Source organism: Lutjanus erythropterus, chromosome 12 (genome assembly GCF_056507025.1).
Source record: "Lutjanus erythropterus isolate fLutEry1 chromosome 12, fLutEry1.hap2, whole genome shotgun sequence".
NCBI classification, from domain to species: domain Eukaryota; kingdom Metazoa; phylum Chordata; class Actinopteri; order Lutjaniformes; family Lutjanidae; genus Lutjanus; species Lutjanus erythropterus.
The window spans coordinates 15307336-15331848 of NC_139328.1; the positions used below are offsets into that span (position 1 = coordinate 15307336).

The 24513-nt window shown below is 38.8% G+C and overlaps 3 protein-coding genes across 4 annotated transcripts in view; 2 read left to right on the top strand and 1 right to left on the bottom strand.

The window, feature by feature from the left end:
- Window positions 1–4795, top strand: part of obscnb (obscurin, cytoskeletal calmodulin and titin-interacting RhoGEF b) — a 64776-nt gene extending 59981 nt beyond the window's left edge. Inside the window, exons 77-82 of the mRNA XM_084732559.1 lie at window positions 514–681; window positions 938–1040; window positions 1149–1278; window positions 1410–1503; window positions 1675–1717; window positions 2658–4795. Coding sequence (XP_084588685.1) covers window positions 514–681; window positions 938–1040; window positions 1149–1278; window positions 1410–1503; window positions 1675–1717; window positions 2658–3771 — 1652 coding nt within the window. The 3' untranslated portion in view covers window positions 3772–4795. The remainder of the gene's footprint in view (window positions 1–513; window positions 682–937; window positions 1041–1148; window positions 1279–1409; window positions 1504–1674; window positions 1718–2657) is intronic.
- A 2289-nt stretch (window positions 4796–7084) lies between these two features.
- guk1a (guanylate kinase 1a) lies at window positions 7085–15118 on the bottom strand. Of its 2 annotated transcripts, none has more exons than XM_084732225.1 (7): window positions 14942–15118; window positions 9973–10089; window positions 9305–9346; window positions 8952–9187; window positions 8666–8750; window positions 8492–8577; window positions 7085–8224 (listed from the first exon to the last, which is right to left on the bottom strand). In XM_084732225.1, the coding sequence occupies exons 1-7, from the start codon at window positions 14973–14975 to the stop codon at window positions 8186–8188; spliced, it is 639 nt and encodes a 212-aa protein (XP_084588351.1). In that variant the 5' UTR covers window positions 14976–15118; the 3' UTR covers window positions 7085–8185. The 2 variants fall into 2 exon arrangements, with proteins under 2 accessions (XP_084588351.1, XP_084588350.1); XM_084732224.1 differs by lacking the exon at window positions 14942–15118 and adding an exon at window positions 10770–10807.
- A 48-nt stretch (window positions 15119–15166) lies between these two features.
- On the top strand, window positions 15167–21092 carry c12h1orf35 (chromosome 12 C1orf35 homolog). Its single transcript, XM_084732223.1, has 8 exons — window positions 15167–15734; window positions 17925–18075; window positions 18182–18227; window positions 18326–18408; window positions 18846–18918; window positions 19390–19469; window positions 19773–19895; window positions 20559–21092. The coding sequence occupies exons 1-8, from the start codon at window positions 15638–15640 to the stop codon at window positions 20812–20814; spliced, it is 909 nt and encodes a 302-aa protein (XP_084588349.1). The 5' UTR covers window positions 15167–15637; the 3' UTR covers window positions 20815–21092.
- The last annotated feature ends 3421 nt before the right edge of the window (window positions 21093–24513 follow it).

Consider the following 24513-nt stretch of genomic DNA (forward strand, 5'->3'; position numbering starts at 1 on the left):
AGCCAGCTTTCAACCCAAAACATGTATTTGATGAGCGGGGAGTGAGTATATTCCCAGGTCGTACCACCAGGGTGGTGCTAACATACACTGGGTTAAGTGACGCCTGTTACCTGTCTTTCCTCTGCTCCGCTCTGTGTGTGTGTAGATATAAGCACACAGAAAGCATGACAGTAAATACAGCAAAACTCAGCAGTGCACACAGAGCCGAAATGAAATGAGTGCACAGAAATTAGGTAAATAACAAAAATGAAATACTGTTGGGTGACGTTTTAGGTTGGAGGCTGGCTCTGCTTGGTTGCTTTTGTTCAGGCACAGTAGATTCTTGCAAATATCATCAGGAGCTCTTTGAGGAGGATTTTTTTTTCACATATTATCTGTCTCATGTACTTCTGTCAGGATATAGTAACAGTTTCAGCCAAAGTTATCAGCTGTAGCTTTAACCACAGACTAATTTTTGTATGAATACAGCATCTGAGGCCAAATGTGTTGCATTATTTTCCTTGTTGGCTGTAGATGGACGTGCTGTGGAGGCTGATCCTCATCACATCATCATCGAGGACCCCGATGGTTCATGCACACTCATCTTGGACAACATGACAGCAGATGATTCTGGACAGTACATGTGCTTCGCCACAAGCTCAGCTGGCAATGCCAGCACTCTGGGCAAGATCACTGTTCAGGGTAGGTGGCACACAGGGCGATGATGTCCTAGAATACCTGAATGAATGAATGCTAATTACAGTGCAGTCATGAGTCATACTGTGCTGCCGCCAAATTAAAGACCTTTTGGAATTAAGAAAGAAACCAGTTTATCCCGTTAACAATTAGACAAGGAAGTGTTTTTTCAACTGTTTCGGAGAACACGCCAGCACAGAATTCTCATTAATGACCTCTAGTATTTAAACATGTAACATGTATTTTGGCATATTTCTTGTAGTGCCTCCTCGTTTTGTGAATAAAATGAGGAATGCTATATTTGTTGCTGGTGAGGACACTCAGTTCACCTGCGTCATACAGAGCGCCCCCAGCCCTAAGATCAGGTACGCACACATTGATGAAACATTTTAGTTAAATTCTGAAGGTCCTTCAAAATGTGTGTTAACCTCTTGTCATCCTCTTTGGTTTGTTTGCACGTGTTTATGGTCAAGGTGGTTTAAGGACGGCAGGCTGCTGACTGACCAGGAAAAGTATCAGACCTACAGCGAGCTCCGTAGTGGAGTTCTGGTCTTGGTAATCAAAAACCTGACAGAGAGAGACCTGGGGCACTATGAGTGTGAGGTTGGTATAAATATTGCCTGTGGGAAGAAATGTGGCCTTGTAATCATGTTTGCACCCAAGAGTTGAAGTGAATTGATATCAGTTAGCAACAATCTTTAGGACTCTGAAAATATATTCTCTGCTCTTGCCAGTTGTCCAACCGTCTGGGCAGCGCCAAGTGTGGTGCTGATTTAATTCCAGCCTCTGCTGTGGTTCGCACTGGTGAGCAGGCCATCACTATTGAAGGTAGGAACACTGACTTTTTCAACAAAACAAAAGGAGACTCTCTCTAGGCTCTTTGTATAATATGCACATTTTTTTCAGGCTGGATAATAATGGTTTTAATGCAGGTTTAAAGATGTACAGTTGTCTCTTGCTATAAATAAAGTCACACATTTACTCTGCTTCTCCCTGTAGTGACTGAGCAGGAGACTAGAATACCAAAGAAAACCATCATCATGTAAGTGTGAACAGGTTAAAATTATCCTTGGGCCTGAAGCATGACTGTTGCCTGGTTGGTTGTCAGATTATTTAGACCGGTGATTTTCAAACTGGGGTCCGGTGACCAATAGGGGTCCTTGAGTGGGTAACTTATTAACTTGTTTTACATTTTTTGGAATTTGGAACAAGGGAATAATTAGGGTTGGCTGTTTTGATTGTTGATTGACTATGAAGACTATTATCCTTGAACCAAAAAAAAAAAAAAAACACATTAGAGGGGATCCCTCAAGACAAAAGCCTCTTAAGTTGGTGGTCTGTGACCTAATGTGCATCTATGTCCTTGACATAAAAAGTCTGGGAAACCCTGTTCTAGACAGTTCTTCTGTGCGGTACTATCACCCTTACTTCAGTAAAAAAAAATATTACTTAGATTTTAACAAAAATATCTAACTGTGAGATAATTTGTTAATATCAAGAATCTTCAAGAATATTTGTTTCAGGATGCCCATTGCATTTGAAATTTGCAAACTGATTTTGCAGCATAAAGTGGAACATAAAAACACATAAAATAGCAACAGTAGCAGTAAGACTAACACGTGAAATAACACTAGTAGAAGTAACAATAATACAGACTCAGCACTGCATCAATGAACAGCATAATCATCAGAAGAACAATAACGACTAAAACAGAGATAAGCGATCATCATCTCACTAGACAGGAGTAGCTTTGAAAGCTTCTCTCTGTGGCTCCGTGTGTGTTGTTGTGTAATATTTAAAGCCTGAGCGCAGAGGATTCTATCACAAGGATGTTGAAAGGATGGGCCGTCTTCACCAGGGTGTTGTCTTCTTTAACCGGCAACTTCATTACTGCAGCTCCTCACACAGAGTTTATATTTGAATCCAACACTTCTTCCTGTAGCTCTGACTCTGTCTGTGTTGTCTCTTTCTCTCTCTGCCAGTGAGGAGACTATAACCACTGTGGTGAAGAACCCACGCATGAGGAGGCACAGGTCTCCCGGCCTGACTGTTACCGGAGCCCACCGATCGGAGACTTCCACCCCAGAGCCGCCTACAGTCAGGGTGAGGAGGATGCCCACTCCAAGAAAGACCACCATCCCCACCCTCTATGTTACTCAAGCTGAGGGTGCTGAAGCCAGAATTGTGGAGACCAAGCCCAGGTGGGTGGAGGTGGAGGAGGTCATCGAGTATAAGGTCAATAAGTCCCCCAGGCTGCCCCGGAGGAGAGGCATCTCCCCGGCAGGGTCTGACCGCGCAGCCACGCCCTCCAGACCCAAAAGATCTCCACCAGAAAACCCGAACGCCAACAACTCCAACAACAAGCTGGTGGAGCAGGCGCAGCTACAGGGAGATGTCAGCAACCAGCCGCTCTCCTGGGAAGGAGAGGACGGTCCTGTCACCTCTGGTTCTGTCTCTGAAGAGCCACTTGAGCTCTCATCTGTCCTCACTCCAGCTGGAGAGGACAGCGAGGACCAGGATGATCAACAAACTGTCATCTTTGAACCCGATGATGATGAAGCTGATGACCACAGCTCACTCAGAAAGCAGGAGCATCAGATTCTGACGGAGGGAGGTCGCATCCTGACCCTTGAAGACTTGGAGGATTATGTCCCAGAGGAAGGAGAGACATACGGCTCCACCAGCACCAACAATCCCGCTGCAGAAAAGCCCTGCGAGATCTCTGTACTTCAGAGGGAGATTGGCGGCTCCACAGTGGGACAGCCGGTGCTCCTCAACGTGGGGCGGCCCGTCGTGGTCCCGAGGCAGAGGAGCGGCTTCTTCAGTCGCTTCAGGGAGCATCTCTCCAGCAGCCTTTTCTCATCCGCTGGCCCCCAAGCTAGTGGAGCCCAGTCCAGGACGGAAAGGCACATCCCCATCCAAGTGAGCCACGCCAAGCTGGAGGTGAAGCCTTCATACTGCTCGGAGGTGCAAAGAGTCGAAGGCGGGCAGCAGAGTTTCAAAACCAAAGTGTCAACTCAGACCTATGGCTACACGTCAGTGGGCAACCCGGTCACTCTAAAAATCAGTGATAATAACCTTTATCAGAACCAGTAGGAGCAAACTATTATAATTTGGTACCCTCTTAGTCTTAAACAGGGACATTTCTACTTACATGATGAATGAGACATATCCTAACCTGAAGTATATTTACTGCATTTGACAAACCATTCCATTTTGAAGCTGCCCATCAGAAAACAGGCTCGTCCTCCGAGTCTTCTTCTTGACAAATGGTTAGAGTCAGATGGTCTCTTTAGACTAGGCAACTTGGAAAATGTAGGTGCAACAATCTTACTGTCAGTCAGTCCCAAACTGCTCTGTTACAACTGCTTTATGACACATGAAGTATGTATTGTACCAAACACATGGTGGACAGAAACCAAGAAATTCAGGTTTTTACTGATTTTACTGATGAAGAATGTCAATGTTTAATTTTGTAAGAAAACGTTGGTTTTCATTTCTACATACCTTCACAAAATCATGAATCATGACCCATCGTTATTTACTGATCCATGGTCATGACTCTTATCATATACATAAACAAATAGTACATTATTTTTAGCCAGATATATTTTTTCAGTTTTACGTTTGTAAGTAATAGTTAATGACTATTAATAAGATCATGTCTACATGTTCCTAGTTCAGTATTGCTGTACGTTCATTGGAAACACTTTATAATAAACTTCATTAAATAACAGTAAATTGATAGTCAGACTTAAGTTTATCGTTATTTTACTCATAACATTCAAATAATGTTTTATATGCTTTATAAACCATTTATTAAGCAGCTGTAATTTTGCATAAACATCAGTTGGAACCTAATAATGGCCATGCAAATAATGTTAATAGATACACTACAAAGTATTTATTAATCTTTTACAAAGTATTATTAAAATATTTATTTCTTATTTTACGTTTCTTAATTACAAGGAAGGAATAATACTCAATCATCAGCTGCGACTTTATAATGTATGTCCATCTCTCTATATAGTGATTTCTTAAAGGGTTATAAACCATTTGGTAATCATTGGCAAGTACTTTATATATACATAAAATGTTATGTGTTCAACAATAAACTGTCTACTAATTAATGTAATGTAATTGTGTTTGTTTCTCATCAGCTAATAATTTATTAACTATTTTATATTAAATGGACAATAATGAAATAAGTTAATGCACTACCAATAATTAGTAAACATAATTATCATTTCATCATCAAACAGTGAAATAATTATTAATTTAAGTTCAATTATCAGTTTACATATTATTGATGGTTATTATAAAGTGTTTCCAGTTAATTTCAATTATGCAACACTGATTATGTAACAGCAGAACTTTGACGACTGTTTTGGTCTCTGGCCTGTTGTTTAAAGTCTAATAAAAGATGTGAGCAAATTAAAGTCAGTCTGACTGCTCACAAACAACCAAAGTAGAAGAGAACCTACATGTGAGTTTGCCAGACTGACAGCCTGTTTCACATCAGTATTTGATTGTCTTTATGTCATTTATGATTGTGAGGCAGATGTTTCTACCATTAATTGTGGACTGAATGTTGCGCTCCATTTTTAGACATTTCTGTGTCTGTTAATGCAGTGTAATTACTTGTGAATTCACAGGATATCACAAGGATATTCATATGTAAGTGATAGATATTTAGACGAGTGACTGCATGTATTTGCTTTCCCAAAGCAGATGTGTTTATCCAGAGTAACCAGATCTACAATGTTGTATTTGATTGCGAGAGAATGTTTATGCAAAGTACTTGAGCTCACAGAATTTACTACCTTTTCATTGTGATTTAAAAAAAGTGACTAGAACTCAGAAACCGTCCCCTCAAAGATTTGTGGTGTTTGTGTTGTTTTTCAAGTTCTTTAAGTTAGTTACAACGATCATGTTATGTATGAATGTTAAAGCACTAACAGATTGTAATTGCTTGTACTGTACATGTGTAGTTTTTTTGAAACATGTTTGAGTACTCAGTGTTAAATCTGAACTAAATAAATGTACCGCAAATTATAACTATGCCAAGATTCTTTCACAATTCTTATTTGCAGCACACACAAATAATTCTTCCAGTATTGTATTGTAACATATTTATTTAAGTGTTAACAAATAACATCAGTCTTACTGCTGGATGTTTAATGGACTTCAGGAATACATCATGACATTTTTTCACAACAACAAGCACGTTACTACAAGAGCTGGTTAACTGTTCAATGGCAAACCAGATGACTGCATGCACCTCAATGTGTGTGTGTGTGTGTGTAACATTTGATTACTGTATTAAAGTTGACACTTTAAAATCTAAAAATTTTGATTGTTATGGAAAAAAAACATTAGCTTAAATGGGTCATAAATATTGTCATTTTTCAAGTAAAAGGAGATTTGTGTGCTTGATTCTAAGCAATATATATATATAAAAAAAATAAACATGCCATTCAATTTTCCTTCAAAGTTAAAAACCACTCCTTTAGTTAGAAATCAAAACAGTCCACTGACTGTGTACTGTACAGGTGAAGCTGCAAAATGATAGTTACACGATATAAAAATTGTATAAATTTACAACTGTAAAATAAACAGTTAAATTGTTCTGCTATCACCCCCCAAAATAAAAAAAAAAGCTGTATTCTAAGTGACATTATTACCAGCCGCCACAGCCTTGCTGGTATTGTTTTCACCTTGTGAGTCTGTGCGTGTGTCATTATGGTAAAATGCGGTCCTGGAGACACCTACTGTAGCAGGAAATACCAGAGGTGATTTTCAATACTTTAAAATGTTCATATTATTATCATATTTTGTTAATGTTATAACATCACAACCATAGACATAATACATAGTCGCTGCATGGCTGCTTCGGCCTGTTGCTGTGATACGTCAGTGCGGGGGAGCTCTGGTTTTTCAGGATAAAAAGCACTATGATGTTTACATTTCTCGACCAAATTTCAGTGAGCCACGTAATATTCAAGGGTCTATGAGCTATAGAGCAGGAGCAAATGTTTTGTACTTTTAATTCGCTCCATGTAGATCATGAACCCTTCAACAGAAAAGTGACTTATTAAAATCATTTCAGAAATATCAATCTTATAGTGCCATTTATCCAGAAAAAACAGGCCAGTCTTGATGGGACCAATATGGAGGCATCACTGACATATGATCAAAGGCAGCGTCTACGTGTATGTCAGTGGTAACAACAGTACGAGAAACAAAACTTAATAGAAAACTGAAAAGGCTAAGTTCAAAGATAGATGTGGTCCTACCCATGAGTGCTGAGTACCCGTGTAATAAATACTACTGAGGACTCATTGGTCGGAACATCAAAATGATGAAGTCCGTCGTGGCTGGTGTGATCCCATCACAAGATGGTCTCTAGTTATTGAGAATTCATGGGTCGGACCACACCCATGTTTGAACACTGCTGAAAGGACTGAACATCACCTCAATGGTAGATCCTGCTTCTCATCTCCAGGACCACATTTTGCCATGAAGACACACACACACTGACACAGACAGACAGACTCGCAAGGTGACAACAATACCAGCTCTGCTATTGTTGAGCACTCACAGGTCAGAGTGTCAACATGCCGACAAGCGTCGCGGCTGGTGTGATCCCATCACAAGATGGCCTCTAGTCTACGTCTATCAGGGGATTTAATCCCACTAGAGCACAAAAGTATTTATAGTTATCCAGCAAACCAAACATTAATGGAGTTAGCACATTCTATGTCCATTTACAAAAACCTGTAAAAGAAAAGCATTTACCAGCACTGGAATAGTTTTATTATTTCCACAGTACAGCTGACTTGCATGTACTCCCTGTAAGTAAACAGCCGCCATGTTTTCCAGAGTTGTAGTGCTGATGTTTCAGAAAGGTTTCCCTCCTGAACTAAACGTGTACAGGGGCCTCAAACTCTCACTGCGTCTGTCACCAGTGCATTTCACTGATCTGTAAATCTATTTAGCCATCAGCCCGGGATGTTACGAGTAACATAACTCGCTTCCTTCAACTAACAAACATTAAGAAATGCTTTTCCACGTCCTTCAAAGACCAGTTTTACCACAATGATCACATGATGACCTGAGTTACGTAACTCCCAGTTTATATTAGTCCGTCTGCAGGTTGGTGAGAGGATAAAGATGCAAGTTAACTGTATCTGTGTTCAGTAAATCCTGCACACCTCGCCAGTCACATATCAAGTAAGCATTGTTGGAGTATCTTTTCTTCATACAAATGAAAATACAAATATGGAAAGCGCTTCCTGTCAGTAAAAAAATGTTCCACTTTACATCATGTTATCATTTGGTAATAACTACCTCTTAACCATGTAAATCCTACATATTTGTGTGTCCGATACGGGATGTCTGAGGTTCACAGACCGCCATCTGAGGGAATGTTCAAGACTGGAATGGAGGTCTGTGGTTTTGTGAGGAGTGGCTGGACGGGACTAAGAAGGTGTCAGGATGCTGCTGTCTCCTACGAAGACATGTTGATCTTCTTGACCTTACTAATTTCCTACAAAAGGAAAAACAACACTTTGTCATGCTCCCAACAAAGGGACAGTTGCTAACAGTTGCTAAGCTATGATTGGACAGTCACTGTGGATGGAGGGGTTTGGCAAAAGGTCAATTTAACTTTCCATTTGTGAGATTATACTTTACTTCTTCTTAAAGTCATATAGTCTAACTCGAGCTGAATCTTTACTTTCAATCAGTGTACAAAGTTATTAAAGACGTGTTTGCTGATGTTAATGTTGATCACTGCTCTGCACTCAGAACTCACCTCAAGAAGAGCTTCTTTTAACTTCCCATAAGCAACCTCCAAATTATCATTGACAATTACGGCATCGAATACACCAGGTTCTTTACCTAAAAGGAAATATAATCATGTTCAGTCATGTTTTTAAATTTATATGGTTCCATTATTTTTTTTTGCAAACAAACAATAAATACTTACTAAACTCCATGTCCACCCTGGCTGCATTTAAACGCTTCTGGAGGTTTTCCTCGGACTCTGTTTTTCTGTCTCTTAAACGTTTTTCCTGAAACAATGCAAACGAACAAATGTCAAATCTATTTCCAGAAGGCATTCAGAAATAGTCAGACCATCCAAAACCTGTGTGAACCGGTATCTGTGGTACAAAGAAAACTAAACGTCACACCCAGGAACTCCAGGAGAACAGGATCCTATAGGTGTGTGCAGCAGTGTTGTTTGAATGAAAAGCATTTCCTTCTGTGCTTACCAGGACCTCCATGCATGGCGGCTGGATGGAGATGTAGATGGGATTGAGGTCTGTTGTCTTGATGTTCCTCACACCCTGCATGTCAATGTCAAGTATACAGATGAGGTTCCTGGCCTGGACGTCTTGCACAGCAGCTTTACTCGTCCCGTACATGTTCCCAGAAAACTCGGCGTTCTCAATGAATTCACCGTTGTCGATCCCTTGCTGCATCACCTCCCGTGTGACATAATGGTAATCTGAAACCCCGAAAAAAGGTATTCAGAATACAAATAAAAGAAATCTGTAATACATCTGACTCAGAAAATGTGATGTACTGCTATGGTGGTTGTGAAAGAGGAGGTTACATGCTGTACCTTTGCCATTCTCTTCTCCAGGTCGAGGATTTCTTGTCGTATCTGAGGATTGAAAGGACATTTAAGTTAGTCTGGACTTTATCTCTTATTTGTCTTTTTTTTTTTTTTTAATTAATAAATTAACAGTTTGGTCCATAAAATGAAGAGAGTGTCTGAGATTCTTTTCTGTTTTAGATTCTTAAAAAGCAAAAACATATTTTGCTTTTTTTTTTCACATTTTTGCTTACTAAATAATTCCATATGTCACAGTTTTGATGTCTCCAGTATTTATCTACAATGTAGAAAAATTATAAAAATAAAGACAAAACATTGAATAACTTCCAAACTGCTCACTGGTACTGTACCTTACACAACAATCTAAACTTGAAAAATAGCAATTCTGTTTAGTTTTCTTACGAGAAATAAATGAGATGCTAACACATTGGGCTACTGTATATTCTTTTTAAAAAGTTTTCTTGAGCCCTGTTAAAGCAAGAAGGCCCGCCGACCCACTGTGAGACTTTGGCGACCTCTACTGGGGGTAGGATCCCCCACTGGAGGGGGACCCAGTGTCCTTGCAAAGTTTGATGTCCTACAGATTTGACCACATTCCTCAATAACAAGCCTCATTAATTGAATGACCACAACCAAAATGAACGATAAGCTCTGGCAGAGAGTGACACACTTACGGGAGACACTGAAGCCAAACACACTGTCATATTCTTTCATGAGCTTTTTCAGCAGAGTGCTCTTTCCCGCCCCGGACGGGCCGCTCAGCACCACAGGCCTGGGTCCAGCAGCCATAGCTGAAGGAGAGGAGGAGAGGAGAGGAGAGGAGAGGTTTAGTAAATAAAACAAGTGGGTGAGGCTGGAGGGGTGACACGTATCCACAGGAATCTTATGGCATGACTCATAAAAAAGACCAGGATCTGTGTCTGTCTGTGCACGGACATAATATCGTTGTAAAAAAGGGCTTCACGACATCACAGTGAGCTCACATGTTTAGACAAGCCTCGCACGGGTGGGATAAACATGATAAAATGATAAGCCAGCGGTTCTTAGAGGTGAACCAAATGATGAGGCCAAAAACATCCCCCATAAGAGCAGAGGCAATCAACTGGTTGGCGAGCTGTGAGGTTACCATGGTGCTGTCGAGGAGCAATTACTAACTAATTGGAGAGCCTGACTCTGCTTTTGATGGCAGCGAAGAACAGAACAAGAAATACAACAGGAAAAGCTGCTTTTTATACAGATATATGGGCTCATATTCAAGCCAACAACAACTTAAAAGTCCTTTTAAATAAATTATGCAACCATTCAAACACTGACAAACACCAGCAAGCACAGCACTTTTACTATTTAGCTGCTTCAGCCCTCTCTGTACTCTGACATATTCTACACAACGTTTCCTTCATTAACAACCAACTACTTTTAGATAAGCTGCTCAAGTAAAGAGTGAAATAATGGCTGTAGTGTTCCTCCTTACCTTTCCTGAATACACACAGAGCTCGAGCGGACAGGGAAGTGAACAGGGAGGGTGTGTGTGTGTTGGCAGATTGTGTACAAGTGCAGGAGGGAGGAGAATAAGAGGAGGCAGGGTCATGTTTACACACGAGTAAATTTAGCTGCCCAAGATGCATTTAAAATGTTGAATAAATGTGTCCATTATGATTTGTTATCACAATAAAGACGTGTATGTGTGTTTTATTTTTAGTCTTAACGTTGAGACAACCCTTCATTATTATAAGTGTTGATATGATCTTTTCTAGTGGTGAAGAAAACAATGCAGGATAACAGGAAGTCAGCTGATTTTCAGGCATCTTCCAAACAGATACGAGCAATACGAAACCAGCTATAGCCATGCTATACAGACTGAAAAGTAGAGCTTAACTGTTGTTGTCATTATCAATTAATCTGTCACTTATTTTCTCAATTAATTGATTAGGTTTTTGGTCAGTAAAATGTCTTGTAACAGAGCACTAAACAAACCAGAAAATACTCACATTTGAGAAACTGAAATCAGACAATCTGGACTTTTTTTCCCCTAAAGCTACCACAAGATACTTTCATAATTTGTTGATTTTGGAGGCAAAAGTGATAATCTTTTCACCACCACACTATATCCACAAAATTTAACAGCAAAAATAAAAATGAGCTAAATAAAAATCTCTGCATTGCTTTTAAACGGCTAATGTACTACTCACTGTAACTATGCCTCTGAAAATATAAACACAGACCTGTTTCATTTGATTCCAAGGAGAAATCCTTGTAATAAGTTTTTTTTAAAAATGACTCAATCAATTAATAAAATAGTTGGAGATTAATTTAGTAGTTAATTGTTTACAGATAATCGATTAAGCGACTCATCGCAGCAGCTTTAGTGAAGAGCTGATATCAATCATCATGATTACTGGTTACAGGCCTATTACTTACATCAGTGTCAGGTATCAGACAGGCTGGCAATTAGTCCAAAAATGAGGTATTCCATATGACATGATGTCTGCACCAAATGACTATATATTAATTTAGCTTAATCCATGTTTAAAAACAAATCCAAAAGTACACTGTGATGGACTTTGGTGAGCCTCCAAGATCTTTTTATTTAGCAAAGACCAAAAATCACAGCATTATGAGCCTTCTTGTCTCCAGGCAAAGCAGATGCAGCGAGGTTGTGTTTGCAGGTGCAAATGACAAGACTCATTCTCCATCGCCTCTTGAATGCTTCCCCTAAACAGCAACATGGCTAATTAAAGGTGCAGGAGGTCTTTATAGGAAGCCTTTATATTTTTAGAGTACTGTCAGGGAACAGGTATCACCCCCCAACCCCAAACCATCCACCACAGGATTGTCAAAAATTCATCATCATTCCTACTGGGCAATACGCACCAGCTTATGGTTGCCATATGGAAACAATTAGGGCTGCAACAAATGTCCCAAAACCCAAAGACATTCGATTTTTTATATACAACAGAAAAAGCAGCTAATATTCATGTTTAAGAAGCTACAACCAGACAATGTTCAGAGGTTTTGCTTGATAAAACGACCTAAACAATTAAATGTTGCTCTAGAAACCACAGAGGAAATTTGAATATATTTGATATATATGCCTTTTTTTCCCAAAAAATAGCCTCACGTGTTTGCTCGTTGATAGATTTATTGTCAAGGTTAAAAGATAGCCTCTTAATAATGATAATTAATACTGGACCAACCGATTCAACCACTAAATTGATCAACTGATTTTTGGTATTGTCATTTACAAAGCTGTAGTAAATAGTTACAGGTTACAACTTTGCAAATGTAAAGATTTGTTGTGTACTTTCTTAACAATGTTTCTTATAATTTTATCATTATTTTTGTTCAGCTGCTGGTCAAAGAAATATGCTACAACTTTGAGCAATAGATGGTCATTCATCTTCATTTTCTGACATTTCATTTTACGGGACGTCAATTATTACGGAAAAAAAGACAAAGATGAACTTTACAACAGTTGTTATCTGCTGTCCCAGTGCAAAATATCATCAATGCAAAAGTATGAAGAACATGAAAAAGCAGGTGTTCTGGGTCTTTTTAAGAAACTTTTTAAAGTAATATTTAATAAGACCAAATTTGAATTTCCTATTGACTAAAGCTTCTGAAACTTGCGGCTACACACAATCCAACACCCACACAAGAATAAACCTTTTGTACTTGACAAAGAGCTGCTTGACAGGAAATGAGGGACGTGATTTTACAAATTAAGACACTTATTAGAAGCTGCACTGTGCTCAACTTAAACCATGTGCACTAAACCCCATGTGATTGATTTCCACCTCGAGCAAAATCATGTGAAATCTATCAGGTCTATCAGTCAGACGCAGTGTGCTAGGTGCTCAGTATGAAAGCTAAAACAACTAATCGATTAGGCAAATCTATTTGTTGATTAACGAAAATTATCTTTTTTTGTCACAATATTCTGCCATTTTATTGACAAAATTATTTATTGATTTGTGGAAAAAAAAATACTTGACAGACTAATCGGCAGTGAAAATAAACATTTGATGCACCTCTACAAAGTACAACATACAGTATAGTGTCTGATGTCAAAACAGCAGTGTTGTCAGGCCCTTTACCCCTGAAGGAGAGGTGACTTTGTCATTATGGGGGCACATGTTCAACCAGTTCTTATCCTTAGTCCTGATCTCTACATTCCAACTCATTTAATCTTTTGCCAATCCAAATATAGCATACCAAAACTGCAGAGTAGCACTTTTCATATTTTATTATCATAGACTGATTGTCACAAGTGGTCATAATGTTGTGCCAGAATTATCTCACAGATAAAAACTCAGTGCACTTTGACTCACTCTTAAGGGCAATAAAATACTAGGATCTGCAAGGAAATACTGAATTTGTGTTTTTATGGTGGTAATCACAAACTAAAGCAGCTTTTCCTGAAGAAAATGTGTCATTTGTTTGTGCATTTGATTTTGATGGGTAAGATTTTTTGATAACTAATCTTATTTTAACTAAGTGATCTTATAATTATTGGCTGAATTAAAATGCAGGTGTGAATGGGGGATTTGTATAAGCATAAATTTGATTAGTAGGAAATAGTGAGAATTTTGAAACATAGTTTGGACTTTAAACAATGACTGAAGTATTAAGTAAATACAACTAATGTCTTTGGGATTGTTTTAAAAACATAATAAGATTATAACAATAGTGACTGTTGGCTCCCCTCTAGACTTGCAATGATTAGTCCATCAAGAGAAAATTAGTTGCCAACTACTTTTGTGAGCAAAAATGTCAAACTTTCCCTGGGTCCAGCTTCTGAAATTTGAGCATTTGCATTTTTACGTTGGCAGTTATAATAAGAAATGAGGAGTTTTTGAGTTTTAGACTGTCTGTTGAACAAAGAAGCAACTTAGACTATTTTGAGTTCTGGGAAACTGTGATGAACATTTTATAGACTGAATGATTTGGAAAACATATCTAATTGCAATTATTTGTCTGATAATGCAACTGCAAAATGATTCATGATATTGGATGTAATGATCATTCTGTATCATTATTCTAATTTTCATTGACAAATCTCAATATTTCTGATTGATTAATCGTGGAAAATAATCAGCAGCTTAATGGATAATAAAGGCAATTGCTATTTGCAGCCTCCTTATGGTATACAACCCATAAAATGTCAACATGACATATACGTGCATTTCATCAGTGGGTAACACTAAGCATTTTGACATATTAATACAGAGTTTGTACTTTACACAGGCTGCAATGTAAAGAATGTTTATGGGATTGTTAAAACTTAATAACTCAAAGTTAACAGTTAACGATGATGCCTCCCATCTACAAGGAATAATGTCAGAGTTTGACTTATCAGTCATTCTCGACAGAATTCAAACTGTGGTACAGCAGTCACAGTAATAGCAAGAAATATGGAGGACAATTTCCAGTGCAGCAGCAATCACACTAATGATTAAACTACAGGTAAAGTTGCATCAGCTAAACCTAAACCTGCTCTGTAGCCATTAACAACAACAACCTTCTCTTATAACGCAGCAGAAACAATCTTCTATCACACTGAAGGGAATGAATGGTGTTAGCTACAGAGGCATGGCAGTGACAAATCAAATAAGGCAGTAAACAAACAAACATCCTCCATCCTACCTGACAACAGTCTGGAAAAATGTCTCATGTACATCGGGAGTTACGTTAGTCCAAGATTTCTGCTCGGTCTCCGGAGGATTTTCTCCCTCCTCCGCTCTGTATCCCTGCTACTCTGAGAGCCATTAGGGAAAATTGTGCTGCCAACGTCATCACTACGGGCCAAAACATCAACAACGTCACGTTACGTTCGCGAACGTCGAAAATGCGCGCGACACAACACAGAAACGTGAAGTTTTATTAGCATTAGCTTAAGAAAGTGGACGAGTCAAAGGCAGCCACGTTAACTAGCGTTAATTAACAGACTTGTAGCTACACTTTTATTCTTAACAGAGGGACACATAAACGCACAGCCATTCACCCTCTTATTGCAGAAGCTTTCTTTGTTTTACGGCTGCAGACTAACGTTAGCCAGCTAGCATAGCCTAGCTTGAGGTAAAGGCTGTTTAAACCAAATTCCTCTTGCGCGTTGTAAAGCTGTCTGGAAATAACAGTCAAATTTAGTTACCGGAATATTTTCCGTGTTGAAAGTAAACAGCCACCAGGAAACACGCTGTTCCGATTGAACAGGGAAGTCAAACTCACCGCAGAACTCCCCGGATGAGTGGAGTCTAAAAGGCCTGACTAATCGCTCTGCTAATGTGGCTAATGTCAGCTGTTTGAGCTAACGGCACGCCGCTTTTCCCCAACTGACTAAAAATGTTTGGGTCCTCAAGATCTGGAGGCGTCCGAGGAGGCCAGGACCAGTTCAACTGGGATGACGTGAAAGCCGATAAACACAGAGAAAATTATCTCGGTAAGTCGATAGTCTGCTATCAGCGCTGAGCAGAGGCAAGGCTAATAGTTGCTAACTTGCAGCAATACTTAAAAGATCACAGATGAACTCACACCAGGGCTTCAGCACATGCTGCGGTTCCATACCTTTTGTTATAGAGTCCCTCATTACACAGTGTGTGTGCTGTTGTAGTCGCCCGGTGTTAGTCCAGTTTTCTACTCTACAAACAGCAGGTCCTGGGTTTTATTGCTCCTTCTCTCTGAACAGACACACGTAGCCACTCCGCGATCTGACCCACACCGCTGCCTGTCAGCATGTCCACAAGGAGCACGTAGCACCCACAGCTGTGACATAAAAGGATAGACTACAATACACCACTCGTTAAGCAAAGTGCAGTGTTTGGTACATTAACTCGCGGAAACACAATATGGGTAACTTAAAAGGCATTTTGACACCACAGATACGATACACTCTTATCAGCTGCTGAGTTTTCTAAAATTGTAGTTAGATCAACATTGACGAGTATTTCAAAACCTTTAATCTGGATCACAGATTTTGTAATTCCTTTTTTTGCAATCCCAGATAACACAGATCTTGTATATTTTGTTCTGGCTTTTCAAAGAACTTTCAGATAGGCTCATTCTGATCCAGATATCACAAGATCAGGATTATAGAATATAGATTTTCAATCTTTGGATAGGTCACACCTGTCACAGCAGTACACATTTACTGCATTGAATTCCAGGTGTTCTAATCCTGATTAACTAAGCATTGCTCCTTCATTACTTCATTATGTTTGTTACAATGTTGTATTCAAATTTCCTTTATCGATTTTTATGATAAAGGTAATGTGTGAAAAACATTATAAGAAAGTGCTGTAGTGCTCCAGAGATGCCCTGACCTACAAATCTTGTTCTCCACATGCAAGAGAACATGTTCATCATCATCATGATTTTAACATTTTTTTTAACCAGTGAAAATGTGAAACTGGTGAAACTGTGATACAAAAATGACTGTTCACACTAATTGTCAATCACGCCCAATCATGATGTCTGTCGAAATAATTGCAATATGATTTTTTTTTACCATATGGTGCAGGCCATAGTGAATACTGCTAAATAACACGATTAATGCTGGAATTAAATTTAATGTATTAAGCATTATAATTGATTGGTTTGTCAAAAAGATTCCAGGATCACTGAACTGAAACAAAATGTGCTGCAAATGCATAAGGCCTTTTTCTATATTATATATTTGTCTTATTCACAAAAACGTAAGAAGGATGCTCAAAAGCTGAATAATTAGTTTAGTTAATGAACATCACTTTATGTAACCTTACCATGTTACCATCTCATCTGTATTTATGTGTTACATCCAAGAAAAAACTAAAAAATAGAATTTAATTTGTGCTATTCCTGTTAGTTTGGATAGTTTCTGCAAACAACAACATCACTATAGACCTGCAGGTTATTCAGACCTACAAAAATTTGATTGTGGACTGTTTTGATGATCTTTTTTCAAGCAAAAATACCAAATATTTGATGGTTCCAGTTTCTCAGATGTGAGACTTATTTGAATATCTTTGGTTTTTGGACTGTTTGGACAAAACAAGACATTTGATGACATCAACCTTCATTTGAGAGACTTGTGATGGGCACCTTTCACCCATTTGTTGATTATGTATCTATGTCTTATATCACTGAATCTGAATCCAATCTGTTAATAAGCCAGTTAGTTTCATGATTAATTGTTCAGCCTGTATTATTGCCAAAAATTGTGAAAAATGCTCGTCACAATAAGACCAAAGTGACATCTTCAAATTGCTTCTTTGTCCAACCAACAGTCCAAAACCCATTTCATTTACTATCATAAACGACAAAGAAAAGCAAAAAGTCCTTACTTTAAAGAGGCTGGAATCAGCAAATGTTTGACATGTTTCATTGATGTTTGACAGAGACAATTAATCGATTATCAAAATAGTTGGCTACTAATTTACTTTCAATCGACTAATCACTTAATTGACTAATCATTGCAGCTGTAGTCATATCTTTGAATTAGAAAATGTTATGTCTGTAAGACCTATTAAAGTTACCATGGATGGTTAAAGGATTTTACAGTTTGCACCTTCAGTATTCACTGTATAATACAGTAGAAACAATTCGTATAACACAACAAACTCAATGGCTCTTAATTCTTCTGTCATGTTTCCAGGCAACTCTTTGATGGCACCAGTAGGACGATGGCAAAAAGGCAAAGACCTGACATGGTACGCAAAAGACAAAAAAGGCAGCAGACCTATGTCCAAAGAAGAAGAACTTGCTGCCGTCAAGGCTGCTGAGCATGAGGCACTGATGGCTGCCCTGTATGTATAAATTCATACAATATAAATGGTTGACAAATGCAAGTATAGACCAAAAAATATAAGACTGATAAATATAATCAATATATTTTTTCTATAATCTATCTAGAGGGCACAAGAATATCAAGAGGCAACCAACTGGTCTGACCAAAGAGGTATGCCACTTTGTTTTCTCTTGCTTGTAAACATTTTTAAAGAACTTGCCTTTATTAAAAAGTTTGAATGATTTGAATTTTCCCAACTTTCACACCAGGACCTTGCAGATGTTTGCAGAAGAGAAGAGGCTGATGGTGAAGAGAGAAATGTGGACCGTATCTCAGGTTTAGGAAGCTCCAGGTAATTTTTTTTCCCCCTTATGAACATTGTCAACTTATGCATATAACAACCTAATATGAAAAGCAACCAAACAAAATAAATCAACAAATTTAAAGGGACAGTATGCATAGCAAAGGAAAAAAGTGCAATACAATGCAAAAATAAACAACCCTGTACTGAATTTTCATACAATTTACACATGAAAATCCACAGAAATCCACATGGAAAGTCCCGATCATAATTCGCAAGACAACAATACTTATTTGTTTTAGACCAAACAACCTATGGCTTGGGAAAATGGTGATATCTCTCACTGCCTTTCACTATGTTCTATTTTTGTTCTGTTAAGAATCATTAAAATGTTCCTCTTGATATTTAGGTGGCAGTAAGAGAGTCTTTTATCTTAATGCACTGTGGCTGTCAAGTGTTTGTCTGTAAATGAATGTTTCTATCTACAGTGCAGGGTCGAGGAAAATGGTGCTCTCCCAGAAGGAAAAAGAAGCAGCTAAAATAGGCTTACCAGTCTTTACAGTAAGTCGTTTTTCCTCACTGACAAATACCACAGGACATTTTTAAGATGCAGGTGATTGTAATATGTGAGACAGTTTGATGGCTGGAAAAACTGGTCTTGAATATCTTTTTGCAGGTAGTGCAAAGACGTTAAGAGTTCAAAGAGTGACCGTTTATTTAATTGGACCTTCAGCTACAAAGATTAATGAAATATTTTCTGTTCATTATTTAGAGCTTTCTGCACATCTGTGTACACAGATCATCGTCCATACATGTGAGGCACTTATAAGACAACTGATGTATAATCTTTATGTGTTGTACAGATGAGTAGCGGCTTTAATCAGCCTTAAGAAGAGCTGGACTCATCCAGGCTCAGAAAACACTGATGTGATAGCCTAAATATGAACTGTTGTTTGTGTTTGTGTTGCTTTCTTTTTTTGTTGCTATGGACCCCCTTGTGAGTCTGAAATAAAGTTTGAATTGAATTTACAGCACCACAAAACAGAGGCTCGTCCGGAAACGTCAACATCAAAGACACCTCAGACTGCGGAAAAAGACGATGTGGAACAACGGTGAGTGTAAATTACACCCCCAGGGGGGGAATAATGACTTACTATCTAAAAATAATGACTTTGTATCCAAGTCATTATTTGAGAATATCTCTCATTATAATGACTTGCAGGATCTTTTTTTTATCTGACTGGCAGAAATGGCCTTGCGTAGAACATTTGTTAGCACCTAAGATAACTTACTGAACAGCTGTATGATATATCAGACAGAAAATAAACACGCTTTACTGGACAAAATGTGACCCTGTATCCCATTTGTTTACTCTGATGATAATTATATTTACTACTTTTTTTTAAACATAGAAGGCATGAGAGCAAAAAGAAAAAGAAAGAAAAAAAGAACAAAAAGGAGAAGAAGAAGAAGGAAAAAAAGAAGAAAAGGCACAGGAGAGACTCGTCCTCCTCGGAGTCGGACGACAACAGGAAGAGGTTGGTTCATTTCATCAGATCTTTTGGTCATTAGCTGTCACCCGAAGGTGGACAAAATAACAGAAACACTTCAAAGAGTGGTTATATTTGGGAGAATGCCTCTATATCCAAAGTTAATTTAATTATCACAGGTTTCTCAGAGGTTTCATTATTGAGTGATATTGTATTAAATAGGGCTGAGCAATATATTATATTGATACAGTGTATTCTGGTCAAATTTGATTTGAAACAGAAGCTTTCCTCTGTCAGCACTAGAGGGCACTAAGGCACTGTCATACGTGCAGCATCTTGAAGCATTACCTTTTAAATTTGTGGTGCATGTGTTACAAGACCTCAGATATATTCTGGAAATCAGGTGTGTAGGACATAGGGGGAACAATACATAATTCATGTGCTTTATTAATTTATGTTAATGAGGGAGGAATCTAACATGAACTAACATGATGCACACAATTTATGATATAAGTAGTTAAATGTACAGAAATGTGTCCACACAATACATTTATATTCAGTTACACCTGGGTTGTATTCTGGCTCATTAGGTGTTATCTGTAAATGTCACTATGAAGCTCATTTAGCAGCTTCTTGTTCCCCAGCCTCATAACATCTTACCAGATCCACCACAACCCACTCATGGATTGTTTGCTTCCTTTTACTCTTCAGGCAGAGAAGGGACCACCACCATCATAATCCATCATACCATAGTCAGAGTGGAGCCAGACCCCATGACAGCCATTCAAGGGGGGGAGCAAAGGCCGAGCGACAGCCCTCCTACCCCCATCACCGACAGCAGCGACATGACACAGACTCCTCTGATGGGGGGTCTCCTGTCCCCCGTAACCCTGTCAGCCACAAGACGGCCCCTGCTGGTGCCACACAAAGCCACAGGCGGCGCCACGACACAGACTCGGACGACTAATGTCCTCCCCAACCCCCCAATTCAAAAACGCATAACGCGGGCAGAACGCTCTACAGCAGCTTGACTGGCCCCGAGGACCTCATTTACCCTGAACCAGCTGAACGGACTGTGGAGGGAGACGGATCAATGTGTCTGACTAACAGGCTGTGGACTAGTATTTTACCTGCTTCACCCGATAATTTGGTCATAAGACACTGGTGTCTTTTTTGTTGTATTGGTTTGTGTTTGACAAGTTAGTTTTTAATACATTTTATGTGATTAAACCTCCAACAATTGCATTTTCTCTATTGTCATAGGTTGTGATTTTTTTTTTGCTTTTCTCATTAGTTAAAGGTAGAGACCAGCTGGTATAAGTAATGGAGGCAGGAAATTGACAGTAACAATACACTTAACATACAGCATACTAGATTGGGGCACTGAAATGAAACTTTCACTGGTCTTTTCAATAATTATAAATAATTATAAATAAAAAAATACAAATAAAACAAAAAATATCTATTTATTAAAAATGAAATTGAGAAAAAGGATGAAATACACAAAACTATCTGCATTATGTCCTGTCAAAAAAAGTTGTCACTGATTCATATCGGCAAGTTCTAGTTCTAGTTAAAGGCATATTGTACAGGATGTTCATACAGAAAACACTGTATACATTATACATATCCGAATTTCCTTATTTTCACAGGTTTTGCTGCATTTGCAACAGTTTACCAACCAAACATATAGGTATTTGATGACCTGGGAATAACACTCAATAATCAATTAAATTTCTAGTGCCTTTATGAACAGCGACTGACAAATCCTGCACATTGTACCAGTAAAATACTTCATAAGATAAAACAAAAGGAAACCCTGTGATCTTTTGTCCCTGTGGCTGGAACTGTTTGGGAAATCATAAACATTTCTATTTTACACCTACTACAAGGAGTTTTTAACTTGTCATGAAAAAGTATCAGTTTATCACTAATACCTCAATATAACCTACATAAGTTAGTGAGACCATCAGCAAGAAGATTGGCTGTTTCCATATTGTTGGCCTTAATGCCTGCCACGTTCTGTCAAATCAGATGAAATGAGCCAATGTTTACCTTTACCCAGGCAAAGTTACAGTGACTAGTAGAAGAAGCAGACGAGATTTATATTTAGATTATTTCATTTTTTAAATTGTATTGTTTTATTGTAAAGCAGAACCACCAAACATTTCTAATTTAAAGCTCTAGTGTACACAATTTAGGGGGATCTGTTGGCAGAATATGGCTGACATGGAATGTAATATTCATGTTTTCATTAGTGTATAATCACCTGAAAACTAGAACGGTTGTGTTTTTGTGACCTTAGAATGAGCTGTTACTATCTACATCCATGGAGGCTGCCATGTTGAACTGCCATGTATCTACAGTAGCCCGGAACAGACAAACCAAACACTGCCTCTAGATACGGGGCCTTTTGTGTTTTTTGGAAGTTTTTGTGGCCACTGAAGTTTCTCTTACACACTCACAGGAATAGTGAGATGAGATGTCACTAGATCCAACACACCAGTCCTTTAGAGTATCGCACATCTTGCTGCTTTCCAGCAAAGTGGAAACTTCTGAAGGTTGTGGCAAGTAAATAAATAATAATAATAAATCACATTTAAATATCAGCATGCAAAGAAAAGATTTTAAATTTAAAGCAGCTGTCCTGCTTAGAAAAATGAAGCCTCCATTTTGGAGAGTCCAGCAAATGAGATGCTTTAAATGTTTTTCTTGAAATCTTTCCAAGATGCTCCTTGACGCACATCTCCTCCATCCCACTGTGCCTCTTGCGCTACTCAGCAGCTCCGCTCCTTTTCTTTTCTCAATCACGCCAGCGCTCCTTAATCCCTCACCGTTCTAGGTTGGGCTCCCTGACTGGTGCGATACCATTGGAATGCTCTCCACTGGTCATAATAGAGTGTAGTGTTTGCATTTGCTGTGAATTGGTCTGAAAGAGGGTATTCTGCTGGCCGGCACCTGGGGGGTGCACTAAAAAAGAGCAAGGCATTCATAAAGAAGAGTGCAAAAAACCAGGCTGGTCCTTTTATATGACCGAGTACCGTTAGACCGCCACACACAAACCAAGCTGATGGAGCAGCAGGAGAGGAGGCCACACAAAGCAGCCCCATGAGGGACCCGAGACTCCAACTCCCTCCCCTTCCACCACCACCATACTCTCCTGCCATGTTTTATAGGCTTGGCTGCATTAACCATAGCAGCCTAATCAACCTGCAAGAATGCTGTCTGAGATTGCCACCCCTACACAATGTGGAACAGGGTGTGCTCTCCACATTACTGCTTTAACCCAAACATTGGATGGTTTACACCACCTTGGGGCATCACATTTCTTCACAGGTCAAAGGGTGATGGCCCCGACAGGTTGCTATAAAACCAGTTTTTGGGCTTGTTGTAAAGTTTTAGTATTTGTCAGTTAACCTATTTTTTTTATTAGTCATTCTGTAATTTTTTTTATAGCTGCAATTATTTGTCAATTAGTCAGCTGAAAAAAAAATTGCCAACCAGAAAACTCCAATTCAAAAAAGTTTGGATGCTGTGTAAAACAAATAAAAACAGACAAGACATTTAATGTTCAAACTAATAAACTTTACTGTTTTTTGTAAATATTCACTCATTCTGAATCAGATGCCTGCAATACATTTCAAAAAAGTTGGGACAGGTGTAATAAAAGACTGGAAAAATTGTTAAATGCTCAAAAAAAAAAAAACCCTGTTTGGAACATTCAACAGGTGAACAAGTCAATTGGTAACAGGTGACAGTATCATGATTGGGTATTAAAGGGGCATCCTCAAAAGGCTCAGTTGTTCATGAGCATGGATGGGGTCAGGTTCACCAATTTGTAAAAAACTGCACGGGCAAGAAATCTAACAATTTAACAGCACTGTTTCTCAACACAAAACTGCAAGGCATTTAGGGATTTCACAATCTACAATCCATAATAACATTAAAAGATTCAGAGATTTCAGAGAAATCTGCGCTTAAGGTGTGTGACCTTTTACCCCTCAGGCGGCTCTGCATTAAAAACCCACATAATTGTGTAAAGGATACAACAATGGGCCCAAGAACACTGGAAAAACATTTTTTCTGTATAAATGATACTACATGCACTTGTTAACACTGTTATCTGTAAACACAGTCTGTTGCTGAATCTACAAATGCAAGTTGAGAAAGCCACATGCAAAGTGGAGACGTGAGCTGAGGCCTGATGAGTCCACATTTCCAATTTGTTTTGGAAATCATGGACATCATCGGTGATGCTATGGGGGCGTGTCAGTGCCCATGACATCATGGCCAACTGTCACATCTGTGAAGACCCAGTTAATGCTAAAAGGTACATACAGGTTTTGGAGCAACCCATGCCTCCATCCAGACAACACTTTCTTCAGACACGTCCTTCCCTATTTCAACAAGATAATGTCAAGACAAATGCAAATCATACGTCGCTTTGTAGTAAAAGAATTCAGGGACTAGACTGGCCTGCCTGCAGCCCAGACCTGTCTCCCACTGAAAAAGTATGGTGCATTATGAAAATACAACAATGGATACCCCAGACTGTTGAGAACTTGAAGTCATATATCAAGCAAGAATGTCAAAGAATTTCACTTTCAACATTAAAGCAATTAGTGTCCTCTGTTCCCAAACATTTACTCAGTGTTGTTGAAACATT

Bases quoted from the DNA above. Each gene is read 5' to 3' on its own strand.
- guk1a (XM_084732225.1), bottom strand. From the start codon at position 14,975: ATGTACATGAGACATTTTTCCAGACTGTTGTCAG. The intron at 10,090-14,941 runs GTAGGATGGAGG...CCTCTCCTTCAG, and splicing joins TTTTTCCAGACTGTTGTCAG to CTATGGCTGCTGGACCCAGG. The intron at 8,225-8,491 runs GTGAGTTCTGAG...TTCCTTTTGTAG, and splicing joins TAAAAGAAGCTCTTCTTGAG to GAAATTAGTAAGGTCAAGAA.
- c12h1orf35 (XM_084732223.1), top strand. From the start codon at position 15,638: ATGTTTGGGTCCTCAAGATCTGGAGGCGTCCGAGGAGGCCAGGACCAG. The intron at 18,076-18,181 runs GTATGTATAAAT...TAATCTATCTAG, and splicing joins GAGGCACTGATGGCTGCCCT to AGGGCACAAGAATATCAAGA. The intron at 18,919-19,389 runs GTAAGTCGTTTT...TTGAATTTACAG, and splicing joins TAGGCTTACCAGTCTTTACA to CACCACAAAACAGAGGCTCG.